Here is a 27,984-nt window from a genome sequence, read left to right on the forward strand (position 1 = left end):
TTGCATGAAAAATAATGTGCCCAACAACATGCCAAGATACTCAGTATTTTATGTTTTAGTTTGGTCAAATTGTATAAGCTTCCAAATATTTTATCATTGGGCAAGAAAAGAATATATTCATATGACCATTACCACCTCACAGTGAGGTTGAGTTTATATAGACTTCAAAGCAACCAGTATACAGTATCAACTTTATCTGGCAACTATTAAACTGACTGTTCCATTAATTGGAACGGTCTAGTACCCAGAATATAACAATGCTGAAAAAACGTTTCCGGTTAAAATAAATGCTGGAAAAAGTTTCCAAGCCAGATAATCAAGTGTGTGTATAGTAGAGTGCTGCTAAACGCAAAAGCGCAGGAAGGTTTGTTATCAATCTTTTACTACTCGGATAGCCAACATATGGTTATCCAGAATATTTTCTTATCCATCATCATGGATTTCAAGCAAAAGATGCTCCTACATAGAAAGGGGAGCAAGGAAGTGAGAAGCAAAAGAAAGTAGGACGAGTCTGAATAAGTGGGAATAATGAGCACTATGGAGTAGATCAAGACTAGTGCAAGTTCACGATAATTTATATTTAATTTGTTAAACTGCAAACGTGCAACAAAACCACAGCCATAGCTGTGCTGTACTGCATGTATTCATAAAGTCCATTTGGAAAGTTAGGCTTCTGTGACAAATAAGGAATCAAATACCCAGCGTTGTTGCTAGGTCTGAAAAGATCTAGGGCTATGCTAGCGTCGGGACTCGGGGCTAGCTAGCCTTTTGGTTGTAGCCCCTGAGCTTCGATCCGGGGCTACAACCAAAAGACCCGGGGCTATAGCCCCCTCAACCCCCACTACCCTAGCAACGCCTCTGCAAATAACACATTACAGCCAAAGTCACAATTTATTTTTATTTTTTATTATATGGTTCACATATAAGACCTTTCATCTTGTGTACATACAATGTACAAAGGCAGGTCTCATCTTGATAGAGCAGTACTGAGGCAAAGATGGCAGGAAAGTGCTTTTTTTCTTGGTTAAGAAGAGGAAATGGAAAAGAGAATGCAAGGCAAACAAAACATTTTTACCTCTTGAAGATTGATTACCTGTGTGTTTTCCTTCCGATACCAAAGGGATCCCAACTCCAAAGACCGATGGGTCAAGGCTTGGAAGGTTGCGCCATGAACAGGTTTTAATTTGGAAGGAAACAATACAAAGCAGGTCTTGGGGCAAGAGCAATCTCGGACCCTCTGGAATGAATAGTCCTTTCTTCACACAAGCAGGGGCAGTTGCATAAGAAGTCCACCCTTTTGAACCCTGCCATGTAGAACAGAAGGGAGAAAATGGCAATCGTCCGAAGCGGCCCTGAAGCAACGCAGCTGAAGAAGGTGGGTCCAGGTAATCTACTAGATAGCTAGGATGGATGGTGAATAAGAAGCGGAATGGTGTCCATATTGATCAAACAGGTTCTGGAAGAATTTTGATGCATTTAATTAGATTACCCGGTGGTCCAGAAATGTTTCATGGCTATCTGGGAAGGAAAGAACGTTTCATGTAGTGGCTCTGTCAATCATCCTTCTAGGAACAACTGCCTATTCCAATAGCAAAGATGAGTTGCTTCCAAAGCTAGGACAAAATCTATGCAAGTAGAAAAACGGAATGGAAGGGCCAGCTGCCAATGACAAACCTAAGCAATTTCATTGGTGACAGCCATGTGCACGTATTATGCAGCTCTAACAAACATTCAGTGGAGACAGGGAAGATCATTTAGAAAACGCGTTCACCTAAACAACAACTGCAGCTGTCACTGCAAGAGTGAGATTAGCTAGATGCTTGAGGTGAAGGTCTACATAAATTGCCAGTAATTGTTAATTATACTTTCAAGTGACTTACTACTTAATCTGACTTCTGGATACTGATGTCAAGGCCACCTGGCCTGAAAGTCACGAGAGGTAAGCTTTCAGCAGCACGATTTTGCTATGCTAATAGCTTAGGCCTTGTAGGTAGAGTGAGCCCAACACTCACCTCTCCAAAGACCTGTAGAAATAGATTTTAAAAATGTCCCCAGAAGGCAGGTTCTTCATGTGGTTGCTTTCAACTATTACCAATGTGCTCCATGCCTGAGGGGCAAGAAAAGCATATTTGAGAAGAAGGCTGCAGAGGTTAGATTAGAGACTCTGATGCACCCTGCCCATCGTAATTAACCTTTCAATGCTCCAGGGAGCTGTGCAACGTATTACGAGTTCCTAAGACTCCCATACAGTGAAAGTTGCAATACACTGCATTACAGCAGACAGAAGGCATGCATAGAAAACAGAGCTAAAATAATTGAACAGCCCTGTACTGAAGGAGATCTTTGCAGCTCTTCAGAGAAGCCAGGAGAGTACCTTAGGCCATGAGCACTGCTCCCCTTTTCTCCTTTTCCTTCTCTCTCCATAATGCCTTTTTAGGGGATAAGGTAAGATAGAAAAGATTACCATCATGGTGATTCAGGTTCTTTTATCCCCTCCTCTTGCCCCCCGCCCCCACCTTTACAACCTCTTTGGGATATTGCAGCGCACGAGCCAGGCCCCAAAGCATTTCCAAATTATGTGCCATCAGTGTACAGATTTTAGACTAAACTCCACGCTCTTTGGGAACTGTAAGTGAACTTTGCCCCCTAGCGCTGTACCGTGTACCACCGTGTTCCAATAGAATTCAATTTATGGCTGCTCTGAAGCAGGGGCCTGTCATTTCCTAATTCGTCTGGCAGATAATACTCCATCAAGAAACCCTTTCTTCTGGGACAATCATTCCAGGTCACACAAAGCCAAAGTTTTGAATGGTGTCTGCATTAGAGAGCCAAACAAAGTTTCAAACCCGACTAAGGAGCAGGCTTTCCAGCAGAGGGATAAAGATGAATGTCAACAAAGTGATGCTACGTTGCTTCATTTTCCACAATAGAAATCCATGAGAGAGTTCGTGTATGTGACAATAAAAGAGCTGGTGCTTACAGGGACCAACAAGAATCACTGTGGTGGCTAAGTAGGCCATCAAGGACATATCATCCAAGGAAGAAAAACAAGATTAATTTCCTTCCATGCTTGTTTAAGAAGGCTGTTACGGTCACGTTGATTTATCACATGAGTGACCTTCTGAAGTTCAGGAAAAACAGACTTCAGTAACAGAAAGAAAGCCTTCCGCTCCAGTTGGTATGGTGGAGCCTTTTTTGGAGATGCAATAGGCCACAGCCGCATCTCCCACCCGAATGAACAAGGAAGAATCTGTTGCGAGACATTTTGTGAAGGGGGAAGGGAAGATTTTTCTACCAAGACCACTAGTGAAGCGACTGGAAAAACAATGAGGTAGTAGAGATGTTCTTGAATTTGGAATCTGAAGACTGATCCCCGCAGTTCATTAGTTGCTACCGAGTTCAGCATAGCCAGGGGGAGGACCTGAAGCCATGAAGCACAGCAGTGTCTGGAACCACAAAGTTGAAATTTTAATTCGATAAAAAATGCAGGTCAGCCTCTTAAATCAATACTATACTGCGGAAGAAAGGCTTTCCTTTAGACAAAACCGAGGTTTGATACGAGGAACTGAAACCTCCGAGTAGAGCAAGGGTGGACTTGGAGAGGTGTATGTTAAATGCCAGGTCCAGTTGGGTGGTGCACAACTTGTTCATAGTTGCCCAAGACAATTGTTAATTAAAGGGTAGAGATAAACACCCTCCCAATATAGATGTGATACTGCCACCAAAGGACCTTTCGTGAAACTGTATTTAGTCCCCAAGTGAACAGTCCAACAGAGATTATAAGTAAACTCTTTCGTCATTTGGAAGTGCTGCAGAGCAATCTCTGTTTCCCCTTCCCTTTTGGAGGCCAAAAAGGCCAACTCCTCTATTGCCTCAGGTGGGAACAAATCTGAACTCTTAACCAAATTGTCCCAATGTTTCAAGTTGTAACATGACATGACAGTAGGAGCATTAAGATGACAACAGGAAAGAGGATAATTTTGTTGTTTTTTGCTTGGAGAAGATCCAACTGCAGCATCTTTAGACAGCAGAGAAGACGACCAAGGAGCGGGATTCAAGTGCAACTGAAACAATATCTGACTGAGCTAAGAGATGGCAGTTTCTCTTTAGGAACCTTGCCCCGAAGGATTTGTTGGTTTTCTGTAAGTGTTATTTGCCAAACAAGCAAACACTGTTCAAGACTATGCCTAAAACAAGCTTATATGATTTTCAAGTGACGTGTTTAGAGAAAACCTACCCAAGCTTACTCTGGAGGTAAACATCTCCAAACCCTGCTTACCCTTCCACTACACCATGTTGTATAGCCAAGTGGAAAGTAAAGCAACGATTCCTCATCCATATTGAGATCAGCTGACAGACATTAGAAATGAGAAACATTGTGTCTGGACAATCTTGAATGTTTACTGGAAGAAGTTGCATAATAGACCCAGACAAAATGGGAGCCAATAGAAGACTATTCGTAGACAGGGTATTGGCGGCTTTAAACTATTCTTCACAAGCTCAAAGGGAGTCCAGAGACTTGACAGCTAATGCTCTGAAACGCTAAGAGGAGGAAACTGGGTAGAAGGCGGCCTGGATACCATTACTGATCATTTTAAAGCCTTCATAACCTTTTTAAAACTAGGCCTAGCCATCTCATAACATTTGCCAGTGTTAAGGCCTGAGGAACAACCTGGATCCACGATCTGGTACCAGGACCCTGGGAGGGGGCCATCTCGGACATCGAAAGTGCACAACATGCCAGAAAGGAACAAGAGGTTTTGGGGGATTCCATTCTTTAAGGCAGTTGATCAACTCCAGGAAAGTTATGCGGAGATACCCATTCATCTAAGTAGGTTCTACCCTCTGTGGCACCTTTGTGACGTTATCAGTTTAAATAGATCAGTAACAGACACTCCAATCTCAGAACCAGAAGCAATCTTTTTGAGAGGCTTCTGTGTCCAGGCTGGCTACCCTAAGATGGGTAGCCCAAGGCAAGAAAGTGGCGGAACGACCTTCATACCAGCTCTTGGAGACAGGGCTGGACTCGTCACTGTGCCCAGTACTGATCACCTCCTTACTTAAGTTCCCAGGCTTGCTACTTTTCACAAATGAAACCACTGCCTCAGTTAACGGTTCCTTTTTTGGACACGAGCTGCAGCCTAGTACTCAAAAATCTTGAAGATAAACCGCAGAAGATGGCAAAGGTTCTCACCAGGTGCACGTTTCTGAACCAAGTCTCACATGTTCTGTTAATCCAAGAGAGTGGCTCACTCTGCACTTAGCCCAGTCTCAGCCGACCAGGAGCACTTGATCCATCCCCTCCCTGTGACACTCTGAACTTGCATGATCTGTACACACCGTGCCTGAAGCTAGTCTGTTCTCCCTTGTCCTCACCCCTAATTTCACTGTAAAAACTGCAGAATCGCCGTCAGGCCTATTCGCTGTCTCTCAAACTGTTAAATGTCTTTTTTACACACTCTGGCTGTGCAGTCTCCACTGCTCTTATACCAAGTGCACAGTGTAATGAAGAACAGGTTCTCTGTGTAACGGCCAATGATGGGAGAACACACATTCCCCACCCTCCTTTTCTCACTCAGTGCAAGTTGCTTTAATCGTGTGCGGTATACCCTCTGAAGAGCAGCGTCGGAACCTCTGAGGAATTCGACCATCTGCACATGGAGTCTGCGCTCGCCTGTATTCTTTTTAGGTTTTGTAATTAAAATGAATGATGGAAGATCAACCTCAGAAAATGGGTGGGGCTAATCTGCCCAGATTTTACTATGCTCGCTGCACAAAAAACACAGTCAAGTGTACGCTGGGAGGGGGTTGGGTGGGGGAAGGGGTGGGGGGCAGCCTACAGGCACAGTCCGCCCTGTCACATTTAGATGGAATGTGATGGCCACAGGTACATCAAAGCATCTCTGAAGGGGGAAGGCAACACCTTTCTTCGGCCATGGCCAGCCTAATAAAAATATCAAATGCTCCATGGATTCGCCCTGTTCTAGTGTCGAAGTCCTGTGTGGTGGCAGCGCATACTGTTGAGAGTTAAATGAGAACAGGCCTGTGAAGAGGCCTAGTCACAGAACTAACACAAGGGACAGGAAACACCAACACCTCTTTGATATGCAAAGTGACAGCTTGAAGCTAGCTTCCACCCCTCTGTATGAAGGGCAGTGAATGTCATGTGTGGGACAACTGTTTACAGTAGGCAACCCTTGAAGGGAACCCCCTTTTCAGGGGGAAGAAGTATGTGATGGAGTCACAGAGAGCTCAATTAACAAGGGAGACAGTTTGATCCACAACTGACAACAAGATGGGTGGGGCTTAGTAGTGCTTTCCTGTTGCAAAGCACTCTGGTTATGACCACATGTATAACAGAAGATTGTTGGTGGGGACCCATGATTGGTTCATTAAGGCAAGCTTAGCCTGCACCAACTACTGGGGCCAATTTGGCTTTAAAAGAGGGCTGAGCCCCTCACTAAGAGATCATCCGACGACTTTGAAAGGAGTCAGAATGATGGCTCATTTGAACCCTGGCTGAAGGTACAGTCTGCCTTACAGCTTCCGCCAGTGAAGTAAAGGCCAGGATATCCAAGAGGGAAGCAAGATCCCTGCCTCACACATCTGCCAGGGAACAGAGGGTGGTACCCGACTCAGAGGAGCCATCCAGCAGCCCAGAACCGGTACCCAGCCAGCACACAGCGTACCATGAGAGTCTCTGATCAAAGGACATAGCCGTTGCCTGCAAACACTCTCCTCAGCTTTGGGCCGTCCACCTTAAAAGGAAGACGCAAGCCCTGAGAAGAAGCTAGGAAGAATGCCACAACAAGCATCAACCAGCGTCCATCTTTAAAGGAAATTTTCGAGTCAGTCTAGCCCTCGAACTACGACTGGCTGCTTCACTGACTGTTGTCACGCTGCAATCACTAAAACCGTCCTAGACTCCTCAACCAGCGTTCCAGATCAGCCAATCAGCACAGACAGTGTTTCTTGACCATGAGCCGCTGTGTAGGCCAGCCTGCAGCTTTCCATCTAGCTTCGTTTGCCGAACTGCATGCCTCTGATACCCGCAGCTGTCTCCCATTTTGAACTCTGTCGCAGGAGCTGGAAAGCGTCCTGCAACCGACTCAACGCTGTCTAGCATCAAGATTATCTCAATCACCAGGTATATTGTGGTGCTGTCCCCCGGTCCTTCTCTGAAGGCCGTTAGTGACATTTACAACCCCTTGGTGCTGAAACCAAATAACCTTGAACAGTTAATACTGATTGATTTACCAACTACCCTCCTGTCAGTATCCAGCGTGCATCCCTTTCCTTCGTGAAACTGTCTGTGTTCCTTTACAGAGTGGGTTGTATTTTGTAGTGTGTTAGAACTGTCAGCTGTAATAATAATAAAGTAGATATTTAAAAAAAAAAACCTTGACTGGGCAGTGCTTTTTATCATTGGTTAATAATTGTATTTTCGCTGTGTTGCTACTAACCAACGATCCACTACCTTTCGGAGATGAGCCTGCCGTTCCGTCCATGTTACCAAAATTGCACAAGGAGGTTCATAATTTACTTGTGTTTCCAGTCTGTTGGGATCCCCTCAGATGTACTAGAGGTGAGGGGCTGATTGATGGTTTAGAAACCGATATTCATCCCTGGACCACCGTTGCCCCGGAAGTTGATTTGTCCCACTTTCTCTCACAAGCCGTGCATGCCTTTGAGCCAGATTCACACAGCAAGGATTGGACCAGTGCCCCCATTCGGACCTGGGTCAGTGAGCAAAAAGAAAATGATGATGAGGTGCAACAATATCAATATTACACACCGCATAAACCTACCAACTTCAACGTTAGACAGCATGGCAAGCACTGCCAACCTTGCCCGAAAAGAGAATAATAAAAGTACCCATTTATATAGTATACAGCCAAATGATTGAGTTTTCCTCTTAGTTCTTAGTTGAAACTAAACACAATGACAGTAACTTTATTGACTCTAAAAGGCTGGAAGCCCAAGACAGTCGCACTGGGATTCAGACCTGTGATGCACACATTACAAACATCTCGGCAGCATGCCTTCAACCCACTAAACCTTCTGCCCCAGTACAAGCCAATCATACAAAAGATGATTTTTACCATGTATTTTGTTTAAGATCCAAACCTTCGCCTGCCACACAAAATGGCAAGGCACTGTGTTTGTACTAGAGCAATGTATCCCCACTATTACACTAAAATAAACGCAGGTAACTGTAAGAGGTAAGTACTATATAGGTCTGATTTTTCTGGGCAGCCTGTTGCACTTCAATACATTAGCGGGCAAGTTCAGATCTCATCTCCATGGTCTCATCAAGGCTTCCCAGAAGCAAAGTTTGTAACTGAGCGTGGATTGTTACTTGCCTGAAAGAAGCCTTTGTTAAAGCCTGGCTCATGTTCAAGATCTCACAGAGGAGACTCTGTCAGTGAAACACCAGCAAGCGGAGCATTGGATCAACACTAAGAGGGTGCATCTAATGGCTTACTCGTGTTGTGCTAAAAGGATAAGCAGGTGCATTTCACTTACTTGCAGGCCCCGCCGTCGCAAAATGCTCGAATCGTCCATTCTTAGGGGTCTTTATTGTGCAACCCTCTGTGCCAAGGCTAGGAATCCACACCGCTCCTGGGCTAGCAAAAAAAGGCCACGATTGCCACCATCTTCAACTCTCGTCGCTTTCCAGAAATAGAAGGCTCGGCTCAATTCGGTGACAGCTCAGGCTGCCACTGAAAAGTTAAATTTGGCACGAGACCCAAAGCACGTTGGTAGGGGGTCGCACAAAGGACACATTCCTGCCAAAGGACTTCCATCTGCGAGCATTCTACATTTGAAAAGGAAATCCGCTGGCACTCTTTGTGCGGAAGCAATTATTCACGTACACTCCCCTTTGCCCCCAAGGCACCAATGGTGCTGCACCTGCGAGACATCAATTTGAGGGAGTTTAACATTCAAAACTAAATCCTGGACTGTGGCAAGTCGTACAGTGTTCCACGGATGACTCGTCTCCGTCCCCGAATTAAAAGTTCACGCTCAAGGCCAGGCATCCAAACCCTGGGAAATGACAGATCCTTTCCGGCACCACGAGTCAACACAGGTCCTTCCGCTTCCCTGGCACACTTATAGGAGAATGGCTTGTCTCCCTGTGGCAACTGCAGGCAACACAGCTGTCTTCGCTGTTCCTCTTGGCCTTGAAGGGGTGTTGGGATCACGTGTTTTAACTTGTCACAATTCATTCATGGCTTTAATTCATTGCATCAAAGACACTCCATAGCTGCCCCCGGAAGAGCGCTTCCCACTTTCTCCTTGACTGTTGGGGCAGAACTCTGCCAGATGCCACCCAGGATGTGGAGACCCTGTCCACGTGGTGTTTCTAGAGCGTCTTGAAGTGATGGAAAGGCGATATGCTGACGCTATGCAGAAGAACCCCCACGAGAAATGCGTAAACGATCACTGATCCAGGCACTTCAGAGCGCGGATGCTCCAGCCCTGGTGGGAGCACGCATGTGCGTGGGGGGTGAAGAAGACCAAAGCACACATCTGACAGGGTGCCACTTCGGGGGCAATCCTCCTCGGAGATGGTCCCCCTGTGACCTGGGCTGCTGGGGCAGCAGAAACCACAAGATACCGTTACCAGAGGTTATGGAAATTTCCAGAGAAGATCCGGACAAGAATATTGGCCCCTGGGGAGCTCTCCCTCTTAATCAAAGCTACCCACAGCCGCAGAGGCTCCCACTTGCGTGCGTGAAAGAGATGCACGTAGGAGGGCGGTTTGGTAAAGTGTCCAAGACGCATCCGTGCTCACTGCCTGGCTCTGCAGAGCTGGGAGAGCAGAAGTCCACCGGTTGCTGCAGCTTGGTCCAAGGCAGGGTTTGGGATGGGACGGTCAATCTGGCAGCATTGCATGCACTGCCGTTTCAAGCCAAATGCCAGCCCCGCTCTGCTCCACTCAGCGGGTTAATCCACTGCTCTCTCAGTGCGCAGTCAGGCCCGTGTCGTGTAAAGAGCCAATTATTCCAGCACATTTTTTGCCGGTCCTCGTCCTCTTGCACGATGCCTGGAGCCGGTGGATGCAAGGCACAGCGGCGTGAGCCTTTGTGAGGCAGAAGGAAGGGGCAGGCGGGTAATCTGTTTGGAAACCTAGCACAGGGAGAGCAGGAGAAGCCCAGCCCACCCTACCCTCCCCAGGCTCTTAAAGACACAGCGCCAGGCATTCCTAGAGAGCAGCAGCGGCTCTGAGCTAACGGGAAGGGAAAGATGTGGACCCTTGCATGCGGAGATAGAGGCACCACTCACGAGTCTTGAAATATGTAGAGCCACAAGAACTAGTATGGTTACATGCTTGCTTAGTATCTTAATGCAAATGCTGCAAACATCTGTATTCAGCCAGAAATTCGGTACACAAGTACACACTGGGGTTGGCACACCCATTCATCATTCCGAAGTAGGTAAACATCGTGACCGTTAGTTGAGATTGTAAAATCGGGACTTTACACAGTGCATCAAAACACAAGAGACTGGTGCTTAGCCGGAGAAAGAAGATTATTTGAGCTGATGGTAAGGTTTGATAAAGTTAGCTGAAAGAGATCCAGGAGGATGCGTTTTGGGCGGGGAGGGGCAGGAACTGGTTAGGAATGGCCATAAGCATTAGAATGGCCAGGGCAGTCAAAGGGAGGTGAATCACCAAACACCTACAAGCTTTGTGTCTCTCCTTAAATGCCATTTCTCCCTCACTGTGTAATGCAATAGATGTGGCGTATAGGTGGTGAATTAGCGCCAACCTTTACCCAAAAATAAAAAATAAAATAAAAACATGGGTCACAGGGCGCCTCCAGTGCACCATATGTGAACAGTTATGGCAAAAAACAAAAATGTTGCTGACAGTTCCTCCTGCCTCCCATTTATACAGTGGACGCACCCAGGGTGAGGCACACCCACTAAGGCCATCTTCCTAGCTCCTATTGGCCTACTGAATTTTGATGCGTCATGTACAAAGTAGCCCTCTACTTTGAAGTAAATCTATTATTAAACTGAAATATACTTTTTCGAATACTTCTCTACATGGATTTATGATAGTAATAAAAGTACCAAGGCTGGTGTCTCTGCATGTGCAATATTCAGCATGTGCAATATTCAGCATGCGCAGGTCACCTGGTGATACTCAACCAAATTCCTATTGGGTTGCAATGTTCCCTTTCCACCTTGAGTGCATTCATGGAGCCTCGTGTCCTGGACACCAACGTTGAGAAGACAAAAATAATGATTTGTGGTTCCAAGAGGAAGAAACCCTCTATTCAATGAAAAGCCAAGAGAGTATCCTTAGGTGCAGTATACATAGCTGGGCTTCTCTATAATCGACAAGCAAATACATTGCATGTTGATAATATGAAATGAACGTGGGTTACACACTCTGCACAACTACAGAGGATTAGTAAAAGATTTGGGAAGTTTTTACTCGAGCCATTGATAATCCATTACAGAACTAAACTATTGCCTAACTTTTTATATGACAATGATCAGTTTTCTCTTGATGATGTATGTGACTGGTTGGTAAAATGGAGGGGTGTATTGGGTCTACCAAATTCCGTTCCGACTGCCATTATTCACCAGGAGCTTGGTCTTACTTCTATATCAGCATGGATAAATTGAAAAGCCTTGTCCTTTTATTGGAAGATCAGGTTACCTCCCCCCCATTTCCCTATTTTCAGAACTGCAGACTATATTAAATGATAATAGCTCCCAATGCCTTTTGAGAGGGGTACTATCACGTGAATGCTTATTGCAGGAGCTGGTCAGCTCTAGTGAACCTTTGGACTCATCTGCACCAAAAATGTAAAGTGCGCTTTGGGAGTATGACTGGATAAGGAATAGAGTTTTAAATATGAAATGTTTTATATCAAGAAAAAACGTCACCTTTAAAGCCTGTGGCAGCATGCAAGACATATACTAAAAGGTTTCCACAGGAAACATTTTTCAGGTTCCGTATGAACTGGGTACGTTTTGTGGAAGTTCAGGGGGCTAGAAGAGGTATCGATAGAGTAAAAAGGATTTGTAGACTTTGTAAGGGAGAAAGATCTGTTGAAAAATTAAAACAGCTACTGCTGGTCTGCCCCTTTACTTTCCCTACAAGATATACATATTTGAATAGATTTTAACCTGGTCGCAGGGTTTGTAGCGTGGATGAGTTTTGGAAAGAGATTTATGATTTTGGCGACTGTTAGATGCATAGAAGAGATTTGTAATAAAATCTGATTGCTTTTATATGAACATCAGTTGTTGGACTTCTGTATGTATTGGATTTTAGTACGCATTGTATATTTTTATATGTTTTCTCTTTTTAGATTGTAATATTGTGTATGGCATTTCTTTTTTCCCCTTTTCCATGTGCTAGTTTACATGTGTCAGGTTTTTATATAAAACCATGGACACAATATAAAAGAGTATTACGGAGATGATATTTATGTTTCTGCCACTTTTTGCATGACAGATACAGCAATTACAGGGGAAAATGTGTCAAGTTGCAAGTTACTAGTCACCCTTAAAAAGTCACTTGGCACCTCAAGTTTGCACATAAACACTGCACATAATTTCTTACTCGATGAGTCAATTATCTGCCCAAGTAAGTGCAAATTTAGCGTCCTGCAAATTATTCCCAGCGCAAATATTTCAATATATGATTTTTATCTGCAGATAACAGGGTTCGAAATTGCTGGAAGCTATTTAGCTGCTGCTTCTATCCTCGGAGAGCATGGCTAGCTTAAAACCAACAGTTACCAGGAGCTACGTTTGGCCCCAGGCCAACCGCATATGCATATGTGCCATTAACATTTGAGTGTTTGATAATATAAATAAAGACGAATTACGACACACATGACATATTTAAATATAAGGGTTCGTGCACAATGGGCAAACAGTTAAGGTGTGCATTGTGGGGTACATTTACCAGCCCAACAGAAATCTCCTGCATCACAAAACTGCATTTTTGCAGTTACAGAAATAATGGGTGTGCTGTGTCTGCTGAGCACATATGAGTCGAGATGGAACATAAACCCCCTAGAATGGCTGCATTTTATTTTCTTCATGTGAATCCAAAGAGAAGAATTCAAAGGCAGAATGGCTCAGCACTGCTGTGCTGTCATCTCAAAAACTTAAAACTGCTTCAATATCACACAGTTTGGTTCTAGTAAAACTCAGCCATGTCCATCTATTTCAGGTTCAACACCATCAAATGAGGGCATCCCTCCCTGAACAACGAAAATGTGTGCTACAGAAACCGCATTTGGAATCTCAAAATAAACTAAAATAAACACACGTGTGAAATTTACTTTTGCAAAAGCAAGAAAACTGCTCTTTAGAAAGCTAAATGTGAAATCATCCCAATATTTGCACAGATCCTGTATGATATGTGTGGGGCTGGGGTGGTTTAAATGTATGTATATTATATTTAAAAAAGGACTTAGGTTTTGGGGAAGAAAGAGAAAAAGAAAAAATAAATAGTTTGAAGACTCCAGAACCAGTTTGGCAGGGCAGGCACTTCAAAGGCATCCAGCCCCCTTGGGAAAGGAAGCCCCTTTACAAATATGAGAGGGCCAAGGTGTGGAAATTCGCAACCGCGTCAGACTGGCCGGCCAGGAAGGGAACAATGGACCAAGGGAAATTAGCACTTCACAAAGAAGTGCGAGTTCCCTTCCATTCAAATTGGAGGACTTCAAAAGGGGAGTCACGGCAACCCCCGTGCAAGCTGACTAAGGGAAGACATTTGGCTGGGGGGTTAGAAATACCACCCACATTTGGGAACAAATTCAGCCCATTTGAATTAAAAGACTTGTTACATTAAGACATTTATTGCAGTAATCTGAATAAGCAGTAATGTGAAACTATGACGATTTTTAATGTAATTTTTGTATAAGCAAGATGAAACTATGTGGGTCTTCCTGGAATGTGGTGGACGTGAATGGCATTAAAGCATTTCTGTGGAAAGCGTACATGACACAGATGTAAAATTTGAAGAAAATATGCTGGAGACTCTTAGGCTTATGTGTAGCCATTTGTAGAATTTTGGCTAAAATGTTTCCCATGAAACTACTGCGACATGGTACCCATCAGGCAAAGCAGCATCGCACAGACTTGGGGTTTGAAATCGCATATTCCTTGTAAAAAATGGGATCTGCCTATCTGATTTTCATGATGATAACAATTGTAAATATAAGGGTTTTATTTCATAACTTATTTGGGTAAAAATAACTATGGTGAAATACAGCATTTCATAAAACACACACTAAAACTGATGTCACTTCCCTGGAACCAATCCGCCTGCATGGAGGTGGCGACATCCACAGCCTGACCTATCCCATTCAAGAGGTATGTCCAGGTTACTTCCGCTGACATAGTACAAATTCTCTTACGTCAGTCTGTTTATATAAGGTTTCAGGACTTTTCAAAATCCAAACATTCAAGATATTCAACATTCAAAAATCCACCCTGCAAAATTACAAGATCCAGAACCACTTATCGGATCCAGAATCACCTATCCAGAACCTCCTATGTAGGCAGAACCACCTATCCAGAAATAAACCCTACAAAAATACCAATAATTCAGGGAGAAAGGAGGAAAGGCTACTGATCCCTTTGGCAGAATCCAGTGATCAGACCCGTCTTTGCCCATCGGATGCATCCCGCTGTCCACAGTGGCCAGACCCCTATTGCCCCTCTAAAGGAGAGCTCAACCGCTGCCCAGTGACCAGATTCTTGTCCCGCTATCTAGAGATCCGGCTAAGCCATCCCAATTACCCAACTCAAGTGCATGTTATAAGTATCACCCTCCGCAGTAACAAAAACTGCTGCTCCGTTGCCTTGCATTCTGTCTAAACCCTATACAAATCCTATAAGTACCCTAGTAACTTCCCAAATATGCCAGTGTCTGCTTCGCAGCTGCCAATTTCAGTCGCCAATAGCCCAGAGCCGCGCACGCTGCCTGAGCCTTGCATGGGTACACCCCGACCTACTGCCATTCTCAAATGTGCATTGGTCAACGCCCGATCGCTACCAGCTCAAGCCCCAGATGTCCATGACCTCATTATCAAGGATAACATGGACCTCTTGATAATTACAGAAACATGGTTGAAAGAAGCATCAGGCCCAACTCTCTCCCTCGCCATCCCAGATGGGTACACGATCTTCAAACAAGACCGTACACACCAGAGAGGTGGTGGAGTAGCTCTCATCGCCAAAGAAACCTTTGCTATTAGGGAGATTGAAGGTGCGTACAGTCATAACTGTGACTACCTTCTGCTCAAAATGAATTTCTCCCATAACTGCACCATTGCAGTACATATTGTCTATCGACCCCCGGGTCCCTTCTCAGAATTCCATGAGGCCCTCATCCTTCCTCTGTCCGACAACTTGAAAAAGACCTCTCAAGTCCTGCTCTTGGGTGATTTAAATCTGGGCCTTAATGACCCTAAGGATGCCCATGCTATCACCTTGAATAACGCTCTATCCACCTTACGGTTATCTCAAGTCATCTCCGAGCCTACACATATTAAAGGCTGCACTTTAAATTGGATCAGTCACCACAACTGTGCTGTTCAAATCACTGGAATTACTCCTATTCCATGGTCTGATCACCACTATATTCAATTTGACCTTAATACTAACAAAGTGCCCCCTAAGCCTGCGATCCTGCTTCCTGCAACACTCGCTAGAAGTTCACATCAACTTACCTCGGAAAAGATTGCACCCTTCCTTATGGTGCGCCCTCTCTCCAGCCTCCGTTCTCCAACGACCCTGGCACTCTCTCTAGTGCTTTTAAACTTGCCATCAGCCAAGCTGTGGATGCCATCGCTCCTCTTTCCCTAAGGAAAGCCAAGAAAGCTAAACACTCCAATGCCTGGTTCTCTCAAGAGTTGCTGGAACTACGTTCCAAGAAGAGGCTTGCACTCTCAGCCTGGAAAATGAACCCCACTTACGTCACCAGGAGAGCATTCCAGGCTATCTCCCAAGACTACAAATCAAGGCTAAAGCCACGCCATTCAATTCTAGGATAGACAATGCTAAATCAGGATCAAAAGAAATCTTCACCATCTTTAGAGAGCTGGAAAAACTGCCCACTCCACCTCCTATTCTACTTAAGGATGAAAAATGGTGCAACAACGTTCATTTTGCCATTATAGATAAGCTAAATACTGTGCAAACTAAAACCCTAACCCTTCAGAAGGTGCTGAGGCACCTCATAGCCAACCTGCACAGTAACTCGCCTACAGCCACTAACTCTAATCCCTCCACGCCTTTCGACTTTAAAGATATGAGTGAACCAGAAGTCATTGCCCTGCTCAAATCTATTAAACCATCCAATTGCAAGGGGGATGCCTGTCCTGCCCAACTCATTAAAGATTCTGCCCCCATCCTTGCCCGCCTTCTAACAGCATTAATTAATGCATCCTTGCAGTCTGGCCATGTCCCAACTGGATTTAAGGAATCTTGGGTACGCCTGCTCCTTAAAAAACCTTCCCACGTCCCAACGGTACCGGGGAACTACAGGCCCATTACCACTGTCCCACTCTGGCTTCCGTCCACGACATGGCCTCGAAACAGCCCTCCTAGACCTGAAAAATCAAATGGACGACATCAGAGATGCAGGCAAACCAGCGCTCCTTCTGCTCCTTGATTTATCTGCTGCATTGGACTTGGTGGATCACAACACACTCTGCCACCATCTCTCCAGTGCGGCTAATTTCTCCCCAACGGTATGCGCTTGGATCACCTCCTTTCTACTGGAAAGGTCCATGAAAGTCTTTTCCGACTCAGCATGTGCCACTCCAAGCCACATCAAATGCAGAGACCCACAGGGCTCCTGCATTGCGCCCACTCTCTATAACCTATTCACGAGGCCCCGTTCAACATTCTCAATGCCCTGTGCATCTCATAACCAATTATGCTGATGACACACAGGTACTTATCCCCCTTACAGGCGATTATGATGCCGACCTGAAGAGCCTCACCACTATCTTGGATCACCACCACCTTGGGTAATTTGGACAAACAATACATGTCTTTCACCATTGACAATATACCTATCGCGGTATCCGAAAATGTCAAGACTTTGGGCGTCTACCATGACTAATCTGACCATGAATAGACGGGTCAATGCCATTGCCTCTTCCTCGGCTTATTACTCAATGTAGCCAGAACCTTCTTATCTCGACAGAACTGCCTCACCATTGCTAGGGCAATATTCGGATCAAGACTGGACTACTGCAATGCCCTCCTTGTAGGGACCTCCTGTAAAAACTTGGCTAAACTCCAACTTGTTCAGAACAATGCCCTTAGCTCTGCCACAGGGACCTCAAGAAAGGACCACATCTCTGAGGTGAGGAGGCAGGTTCTTTGGCTTCCCGTCAAAGAGAGAATTGTTTTTAAAACCCTCTCCCTGACGCATAAATGCCTCCATGATCTGGCACCCCCCTTCTTGGTCCAACGAATTACCAAGTCTACCTCCTCTAGGCCTGTAAGAAAGGTCTACACCAACATTATCGCCACTACCAAGACCCAGGGACTCCGTGCCGGCGGCACTAGCTTCCCTACTATGGCCGCCTCACACTGGAATGCTCTTCCCACTCACCATCGGATGATTGACTCTCACCTAGCCTTCCGCAAAGCTATTAAAACTCAGCTTTTTGTCTGAATATTTACTCTGTACCGGCTCCCATCTGCTCATCTTGCTGTACTGCGGCCGGATGCTAGCACCTTCTGAGAACGATCTCCCACGTTATTGTAATGTTTGCTAACCATGAAACCTTTCTTTTCTACTTCTGTTTATTACCAATGTATCTGCAACCAAGAGGCCTTTGTTGTTCCTATGTAACCACTGAATCAAGCTTACGTACAATTTCCTGTAACAGCGCCTCGATGCCTCTGGACTGCTAGTGCGTTCTACAAATGCAAATAAATAAATACACTACAGAACAAACCAATTGCAATATAATAAACACTATTTAGTAACCTTTTATTTCAACAAATAAAATAATTATAAAAACAGCGTGTAAAATGTACTAATTTATTAAATGTTAAATTATAATAGCTATACTTTACATAAACACAAATACAAACATCCAATTATTATATAAAAATAATTACTAAATGCAAAATTGAAATAGTAACAAAAGCAGCCTAAATATAATTACACATTAAAAACATGAATCAACAAAAATGCTTTTCACATTTTTACTAAACACCAATATTCATTAAAAAAAAACACTTTCACTGTAAACAAAGTTAAGGTTACAATGATATTTTATTTGAATATATTTGTACCTCTCATGTTTGAAGACTACGTTTTTGCTGGTTTAACTCTCTTGTAAACATGTTTCAAAGTGTATAGCAATAGCCGCCCTATAGTTATACAGATAAATCTAACCTCTCCACCAGGGAATCACCTTACCAAGCTTTCCCCTCGGGGGAACTTCTCTCAACCAAACTCTCCTACCCTAACACTGCAACCACCACCATGCACATTGTATACAGACCACCAGGCCCATTACAAATCTTTGACGAGGATATAACTCCACTCTACTCTCTCTTTGCCTCAATGCTTACAGTATCTTCACTATACAATATGCTTCTGTAAATACATCTGTTCTATTGCATCTGTAAATTACTCATGTAAATAAGATTGCACACCCAGATATTGATTATTACAACATGTTTATACTTACGGGACCAATGTAACTGTAAATATCTCATGTCTGTAAATATGTTGAATATAATATATCTCAAGCCCATGTTATCCTTTGTTGCCTGTGGTAACTCCTGTAATGCGTATTACATGCTCTCCAGAGCCCAAATACCCACGGGTTTGGCACGCTCTACAAATGTTAAATAAATAAATAGTTACGGTAAGTCACAGACACATAGGAACCCCACAAAATTCTATTGTTAATATAAATTTGATTCGAGTAACGGTTTTGACTGAAGTTTCAAAAGTGATGAAACATCTGCGGCCCCCCCCCAGACTGCAAAGTTTCGTAAAGATTTGTTAAAAAATGAGAAAGTTATTAAGCATCAAAGTTCTCCCCCCCCCCCCCCCCAAGTGCAGCCTACTTCCCATTCATTTTACCATAGAGAAAAAAAGGTCATTTTTTTCCAAACCGCAGAGCCCACACTGCTGGACGAATTTGGACCAGATTTGAAACAACCTGGGCACGAAGCATTCAAAAGAGTGCTTTGCTTGGTTTGCGGTTATTCTATGCAGTAGTTATTTAAATATTTGATTGAGAAGGGGGGTGCCCCCTTGCCAAAAATAGAGATAGCTCTTGATAGTCTAGAGACTCTCCCTACAGCTGCTGGAAGCAGGTGAGTGAGCCCTGCTAGAGCCCCCTGGGCCCCAAAAATGGGCCAAAATGATCACCTTGGGCGCGCTCCGTCGAGCCAGCAGCCCCTTTGTCCCCCGGTTTCCCTTCCCTGTGTCCGCTTCCTCTTTCTCCCTCCTCCCGCCTCCCAGCCCGCCCCCGCAACGTGATTGGTCCGTTGCTCCTCCACCACTGAAGGCCTACGGCCTGCGCTGCTCTGCGCCTCCACTCTCCCTACAGCTTCTGGAAGCAGGTGAGTGAGCCCTGCTAGAGCCCCCTGGGCCCCCCCCAAAAAATGGGCCAAAATGATCACCTTGGGCGCGCTCTGTCGAGCCAGCAGCCCCTTTGTCCCCCGGTTTCCCTCCCCTGTGTCCGCTTCCTCTTTCTCCCTCCTCCCGCCTCCCAGCCCGCCCCCGCAACGTGATTGGTCCATTGCTCCTCCACCACTGAAGGCCTACGGCCTGCGCTGCTCCGCGCCTCCACTCTCCCTACAGCTGCTGGAAGCAGGTGAGTGAGCCCTGCTAGAGCCCCCTGGGCCCCAAAAATGGGCCAAAATGATCACCTTGGGCGCGCTCCGTCGAGCCAGCAGCCCCTTTGTCCCCCGGTTTCCCTTCCCTGTGTCCGCTTCCTCTTTCTCCCTCCTCCCGCCTCCCAGCCCGCCCCCGCAACGTGATTGGTCCGTTGCTCCTCCACCACTGAAGGCCTACGGCCTGCGCTGCTCCGCGCCTCCACTCTCCCTACAGCTTCTGGAAGCAGGTGAGTGAGCCCTGCTAGAGCCCCCTGGGCCCCCCAAAAAAATGGGCCAAAATGATCACCTTGGGCGCGCTCTGTCGAGCCAGCAGCCCCTTTGTCCCCCGGTTTCCCTTCCCTGTGTCCGCTTCCTCTTTCTCCCTCCTCCCGCCTCCCAGCCCGCCCCCGCAACGTGATTGGTCCGTTGCTCCTCCACCACTGAAGGCCTACGGCCTGCGCTGCTCTGCGCCTCCACTCTCCCTACAGCTGCTGGAAGCAGGTGAGTGAGCCCTGCTAGAGCCCCCTGGGCCCCAAAAATGGGCCAAAATGATCACCTTGGGCGCGCTCCGTCGAGCCAGCAGCCCCTTTGTCCCCCGGTTTCCCTTCCCTGTGTCCGCTTCCTCTTTCTCCCTCCTCCCGCCTCCCAGCCCGCCCCCGCAACGTGATTGGTCCGTTGCTCCTCCACCACTGAAGGCCTACGGCTTGCGCTGCTCCGCGCCTCCACTCTCCCTACAGCTTCTGGAAGCAGGTGAGTGAGCCCTGCTAGAGCCCCCTGGGCCCCAAAAATGGGCCAAAATGATCACCTTGGGCGCGCAACGTCGAGCCAGCAGCCCCTTTGTCCCCCGGTTTCCCTTCCCTGTGTCCGCTTCCTCTTTCTCCCTCCTCCCGCCTCCCAGCCCACCCCCTCTTCCCTATTGGTCCGACCACTGCCCATTGCCGACCCTTCCGGGGCAGCCCTCTGCCCGGCAGCCCCCAGTGGCTAAGGGCCCCATGGCCAAGGGCGGCTCCAACAGAGGCGGCTCCAGGAAGTGTCAGCAGGTGTCCGCAGGGGAAGCCAATGAAGCCAGCAACTAACAGACACCACCAAAACCGTGAGTGTGGTATGGATAGGGGAGTAGAACAATCACTCCACTCCAGAATGCCACTCTATCTTACCTCCAAATAACATAGATTGCCATAATGTTAGCATGTCCACTCCTAGACGGAATTGTGAAAGTTAGCATGTCCACTCTTAGATAGAACTGTAAAAGTTAGCATGTCCACTCTAGAACTGTGAAAGTTAGCATGTCCACTCCTAGATGGAATTGTGAAAGTTAGCATGCCCACACTTAGATAGAACTATGAAAGTTAGCATGTCCACTCCTAGACGGAATTGTGAAAGTTAGCATGTGCACTCCTAGACGGAATTGTGAAAGTTAGCATGTCCACTCCTAGACGGAATTGTGAAAGTTAGCATGCCCACACTTAGATAGAACTATGAAAGTTAGCATGTCCACTCCTAGACGGAATTGTGAAAGTTAGCATGTCCACTCTTAGATAGAACTGTGAAAGTTAGCATGTCCACTCTAGAACTGTGAAAGTTAGCATGTCCACTCCTAGATAGAACTATGAAAGTTAGCATGTCCACTCCTAGACGGAATTGTGAAAGTTAGCATGTGCACTCCTAGACGGAATTGTGAAAGTTAGCATGTCCACTCCTAGGCGGAATTGTGAAAGTTAGCATGTCCACTCTAGAACTGTGAAAGTTAGCATGTCCACTCCTAGACGGAATTGTGAAAATTAGCATGTCCACTCCTAGATGGAATTATGAAAGTTAGCATGTCCACTCTTAGACGGAATTGTGAAAATTAGCATGTCCACTCTAGAACTGTGAAAGTTAGCATGTCCACTCCTAGACGGAATTGTGAAAATTAGCATGTCCACTCCTAGATGGAATTATGAAAGTTAGCAAGTCCACTCCTAGACGGAATTGTGAAAATTAGCATGTCCACTCTAGAACTGTGAAAGTTAGCATGTCCACTCCTAGACGGAATTGTGAAAATTAGCATGTCCACTCCTAGATGGAATTATGAAAGTTAGCAAGTCCACTCCTAGACGGAATTGTGAAAATTAGCATATCCACTCCAGAACTGTGAAAGTTAGCATGTCCACTCCTAGACGGAATTGTGAAAGTTAGCATGTCCACTCTTAGATAGAACTGTGAAAGTTAGCATGTCCACTCTAGAACTGTGAAAGTTAGCATGTCCACTCTTAGACGGAATTGTGAAAATTAGCATGTCCACTCTAGAACTGTGAAAGTTAGCATGTCCACTCCTAGACGGAATTGTGAAAATTAGCATGTCCACTCCTAGATGGAATTATGAAAGTTAGCATGTCCACTCTTAGACGGAATTGTGAAAATTAGCATGTCCACTCTAGAACTGTGAAAGTTAGCATGTCCACTCCTAGACGGAATTGTGAAAATTAGCATGTCCACTCCTAGATGGAATTATGAAAGTTAGCAAGTCCACTCCTAGACGGAATTGTGAAAATTAGCATGTCCACTCTAGAACTGTGAAAGTTAGCATGTCCACTCCTAGACGGAATTGTGAAAATTAGCATGTCCACTCCTAGATGGAATTATGAAAGTTAGCAAGTCCACTCCTAGACGGAATTGTGAAAATTAGCATATCCACTCTAGAACTGTGAAAGTTAGCATGTCCACTCCTAGACGGAATTGTGAAAGTTAGCATGTCCACTCCTAGATGGAATTATGAAAGTTAGCAAGTCCACTCCTAGACGGAATTGTGAAAATTAGCATATCCACTCCAGAACTGTGAAAGTTAGCATGTCCACTCCTAGACGGAATTGTGAAAGTTAGCATGTCCACTCTTAGATAGAACTGTGAAAGTTAGCATGTCCACTCTAGAACTGTGAAAGTTAGCATGTCCACTCCTAGATGGAATTGTGAAAGTTAGCATGCCCACACTTAGATAGAACTATGAAAGTTAGCATGTCCACTCCTAGACGGAATTGTGAAAGTTAGCATGTGCACTCCTAGACGGAATTGTGAAAGTTAGCATGTCCACTCCTAGACGGAATTGTGAAAGTTAGCATGCCCACACTTAGATAGAACTATGAAAGTTAGCATGTCCACTCCTAGACGGAATTGTGAAAGTTAGCATGTCCACTCCTAGACGGAATTGTGAAAGTTAGCATGTCCACTCCTAGACGGAATTGTGAAAATTAGCATGTCCACTCCTAGATGGAATTATGAAAGTTAGCAAGTCCACTCCTAGACGGAATTGTGAAAATTAGCATGTCCACTCTAGAACTGTGAAAGTTAGCATGTCCACTCCTAGACAGAATTGTGAAAATTAGCATGTCCACTCTAGAACTGTGAAAGTTAGCATGTCCACTCCTAGACGGAATTGTGAAAATTAGCATATCCACTCCAGAACTGTGAAAGTTAGCATGTCCACTCCTAGACGGAATTGTCAAAGTTAGCATGTCCACTCTTAGATAGAACTGTGAAAGTTAGCATGTCCACTCTAGAACTGTGAAAGTTAGCATGTCCACTCCTAGACGGAATTGTGAAAGTTAGCATATCCACTCTTAGATAGAACTGTGAAAGTTAGCATGTCCACTCTAGAACTGTGAAAGTTAGCATGTCCACTCCTAGACGGAATTATAAAAGTTAGCATGTCCACTCCTAGACGGAATTGTGAAAGATAGCATGTCCACTCTAGAACTGTGAAAGTTAGCATGTCCACTCTTAGATGGAATTGTGAAAGTTAGCATGTCCACTCTTAGATGGAATTGTGAAAGTTAGCATGTGAAAGTTGCATTTAGAAAGTGTGCCCTACAGCCTCTCCGTCAAGCTTAGAAATGTGCCCAATAGCCTCTCTGGTAAATTGAATTTAGATGTGTGCCCAAGATCCTCTGTGAAAGATGCATTTAGTAGTGTGCCCAATAGACACTCTGGAAAGCTGCATTTAGAAATGTACCCAATAGACACTCTGGAAAGTTCCATTAGAAGTGTGCCCAATAACCTCGCTGTGAAAGCTGCTTTTAGAAGTGTGCCCAACAACCCCTCTGTGAAATTTAGAGGTGTACCCATTAGCCGCAATGAGAGTTACATTTAGAGGTGTGCCCAATAGCCTCTCTGATAAATTGAATTCAGAAATGTTCCTAATAGCCTCGCTGGAAAACTGAATTTGGAATTATTCCCAATAGCCTCGCTGGAAAATGGATTTTAATAGTGCGCCCAGTAGCCTCTCTGTGGAAATTTGAATTTAGATATGGGCCCAATATCCTCTGTGAAAGCTGCATTTAGAAGTGTGCCCATTAGCCACGCTGTGAAAGCTGCATTTAGAAGTGCTACCAATAGCATCTGTGAAAGTTGATTATAGAAGTGTATCCAATAGACACCCTGGAAAGTCGCAATTAGAAGTTTGCCCAATAGCCTCTCTGGAAAATTGAATTTAGAAATGTGCCCAGTAGACGCTCTGTGATAATTTGCATTTAGAAGTGTACCAAATAGCCTCCGCGAGAGTTACACTTAGAAGTGTACCTAGTAGCCTCGCTGATAAACTGAATTTAGACATGTTCCCAATAGCCTCTGTATGGAAAATTGTACCTAGAAGTTCGCCCGGTAGCCTCTCTGGGAAAGTTGATTTTAGAAGTTTGCACATTGAAAGAGCATATAACCATTCTTACCACACCCCACGCTTACTCTCTCCTTTACATCACCACTCAACTAGAACACAGAGATACTATGACACCATTCGGTATAACTGTTCTCATACGAACATCCACCGCTTACTCCACATCATTCTATGTAATCACTGCTGGTCTCACAACCCCAGCCAGGCGTCTTCCTCAGGCCTAACGCAGCCACATCCGTTCCTGATAAATCCTGCCAGAACGAACACATTCTCCTGATCTCTCAACCACCACACCTACCGATAAGAATCAGCTATTACACATGTACCGCACGAGCTGCACACATATCCGGTGTACACACGCACCTTTTGACTCTCCCTACTCTCTCTACTGATCTGAACTTCGGTTCCCAAGGGCGTTCAACCTACCAGCGCCTTCAGACCATACCAATGGTATATAAGGCGCTATATAAGTGCAAAATAACAATAACAATAACAAATGGTTAGCATCCTTTGTGTATCCTGTTCTTAGAAGAATCTGTGTTAATCTCCATGTGTTAGCGTAATTCTTGTCAAATGATTTCAGTTCTTAGTGTAAGTCCGTAGTACTATTTTTAAATAAATAATTTCCCATAAGGTTGAACGTGGCGCAAATAGGTTAACATTGCAAATGAACCTCCTTACGCGCAGTGTCTTTCTTTAATAATCTAGCCACTAAAATATAGTCTCAGTAAAACAAATAATTTTTCTAACAAAACCGAGTTTGTCCATGAAATTATTTCCATTCTAAAATCCAATTTTCCTTTCCTATAAAGAAACTCTTACTGTCACCCCATAAGAGTAACCCATACACTTCAGTATTCTATCTGTTTTGTGCCTTTATACCCCATCAGAAAAAACGATTTCCGATTTTGACTTTTTAGCCCAATTCCTTAGCTGTGTGCTTGTTTAAACCCGTGAAAAATAAGAAATTGCAATTCTGCCACGTGTGATTTGTGCTGCACTTCTTTACTTCCCAAAGTCACTTTTCTCACCTGTATTCATGTTGTTTAGTACCTTGCCTTGTAGCTTGTAAGCTTTCTTGCCTCTTTAGCCCAGCCACACAAATTCCTGTCTTATTCCTTCTACCGCACATGTATCCAGTGAATTCAGAGTACCATTTTGCTAATTTTTCAAGGTTTTTTTTTTCATTTTGTTTTGGCCTCCCATTCTGGGGTGGTAGGTCGGAATTCAAATCTGATTGATTTTTGTCTCTTATTTCTGACTCCTTGCTACTCCTTTCCATCCACAGAAAACTTGGTCAGCAGGTGTTTGGGGGAGTGTTGCAAGGTGAGTACATAACCTCAGTGCAATCTAAAAGTATGACAAAGAGTGCTCTTGCTTCCACGTCCACTTCTGTAACTGATATTAGAAAGTGAAAGTAATTGTATTATAACATTTTTCTGTACAGTATCACCACACTTGTGATTGCTGCCCTAAATTTGATTTGTTTGATTTTGCATTTGAATTTAAAAAATAAAAAAAGATTACATTATTACACACCGGCCTGGTTCATGGTCCAATGCCACATAGGGTGTTTGTCAAGGGCGGTCTGCGACGGGTTGGCTGCCTTCTGAAAGCAGAATCTGAAATTAATAAATTTAAAAGCGTTTTTATTGTGAGCCACATCCCTTACCAGTGGAAAGAGTTCTGGTCTGGAGTGTGCCGTGTCTTTAAATACGTTACAGCATCTCATGTGGAAGTTAGATTTGAAGTACATTGTGTACGCACTCTTGGTTCCACAGCTGTAGTTCCTGACTACTAGGTGACGGCTGGCAGCCAGGAGCTGGCTTTAGCTCCTGTTCAGCCAATGTTCATTTCGAACCCTGAGATGTGTTGTTCTTCTGAATCCAGATCTGTGTTCATTTTTTTAGTACAGAAAATAGTTCAGAAAATACAACTTAATGCATTTCCAATAGTCATCTGCCCAACACCCGTTTAAAGTAGACTGTGCTCTGTGCATTTCTAAGTTGCATCCGCATGTGGCTTGACCATTATCACCAGAAAAGAGATTAGGTTGAACAAAGGATCATTTTAACATGGAGAGGCTTGCTTCATGTTGAAACAAAAATTAGGAAACGTCTTTGTAAACACCTGGTTTCAGGTGAATTCAAGTTCACAGAATGTCAATGCAGATCATTGGTATATTCTGTACTATGTAACCGAGAAATATGCAATTTAAACAATTCACACTTAGAATAATAATCTGACAATATGTGTGTCTACCAACAGATAAGGAGCAATTTATAATGAGTGCTCCAACTTTGTAAATAACTTTGCATTTCATCCTTTTCTTTATAGAATGCTAAAATGCAAGTTGCACAGCTTATTATATGATAGTTCAAAACGTAATCCCTTTTCTATATGGCAGCAGTCATTTTATTTTCTCGTCGGGAGATCGGTTTCTCAAGCAGCACGAATCTCGCGAGGAAAAATAATTAAAGCCATTCGCACCCCTGATGAACACCAGGGTGTGATGGCTTTCGTACCTGCTCAGGAGGGCAGACATGGTAGCTAATGTCCGACAGCCCAAGCTGAGCCCCTCGCCTCCCAAGTCCATGTCATATCTGGACACCTCTAGAAGCCATTTAAACCTACACAATGAACATGGGTTTATAGTTTGCCTCCCATGTGGAAATTAGATTTGCAACTCGCTATGAACTAGTTACTTGTTCCCCAAAAGTAGCTTCTGCTTCCTGGGTTATGCGCGATACCTACAAGCTGCTTTTGGCTCCTGCTCAACAAGTCCTTATTTCGGGCCTGCAGATTGATGGATAAAAGGCTGAGTTGGACATTATAAGAGTCAAACCTGTAGTTGCCAGAGAAAGGTAAAAAATACTGGAAGCCAGGAGTAATTTAGGTACTGGTTGCAGCCTAGAAGAGTCTGGTTTGCTCATCCACTACTTATTTTGATTCTTGCATGGAACACCCAGCTCTCTGAAGTGGGTCATCAGTTCACTAATATAGCTCTCCAGATTAAGGGTTAATGCAAACATTATCAACGGGAGGACAGACATCCACTAAAAGTTATACAGAATCAATTAAATGGAAAGCCTACACTGTACAAACATCTAAACATCTTGTGATATGTATATATGTATATATACCTAAAGTCTTGACCCCACATTTGATTAATATATTTACAAGTCAAGTATTAGATCAGGGATGTCCACTTAATGAAGTAGTCATACATCAACCAAAACATATCTTACAAAAGGGAAAAAGAAATCCGGTTTTGAATGGTGGCAGCTTGCTGCACGGAGATGCTGAGGGAAGCAGGCACTCGGTCAGAATGGAGAACAATGCAGATGGTGGCGCTGTGTATCGGTTCTATGTGTTGATATCCCCGCAAAAATATTGCGATGCAAAAATATCGCCATATTTTTGCGGCAATATTGATCCATGGACCCTGCGGGGGACAGCCCCCCAACCCACCGCATTATTTTAAAATG

General features: G+C 44.6%; 1 protein-coding gene across 10 annotated transcripts in view; it reads right to left on the reverse strand.

The window, feature by feature from the left end:
* The window catches only part of LOC138548762 (microtubule-associated serine/threonine-protein kinase 2-like), a 2,396,492-nt gene that overhangs the window by 1,536,709 nt on the left and 831,799 nt on the right, over positions 1–27,984 (reverse strand). The window contains exon 1 of one of the 10 annotated variants that reach the window (XM_069642300.1): positions 8,527–10,146. The exons of 8 other annotated variants lie outside the window; for them this stretch is intronic. In XM_069642300.1, coding sequence (XP_069498401.1) covers positions 8,527–8,565 — 39 coding nt within the window. In that variant the 5' untranslated portion in view covers positions 8,566–10,146. Of the gene's footprint in view, positions 1–8,526; positions 10,147–27,984 lie in introns of those variants that run through there. One more of the 10 variants, XM_069642302.1, reaches the window with a different exon arrangement.

The sequence above is a fragment of the Ambystoma mexicanum genome, chromosome 1q, assembly GCF_040938575.1.
Source record: "Ambystoma mexicanum isolate Mex_15411 chromosome 1q, UKY_AmexF1_1, whole genome shotgun sequence".
Classification (NCBI taxonomy): Eukaryota; Metazoa; Chordata; class Amphibia; order Caudata; family Ambystomatidae; genus Ambystoma; species Ambystoma mexicanum.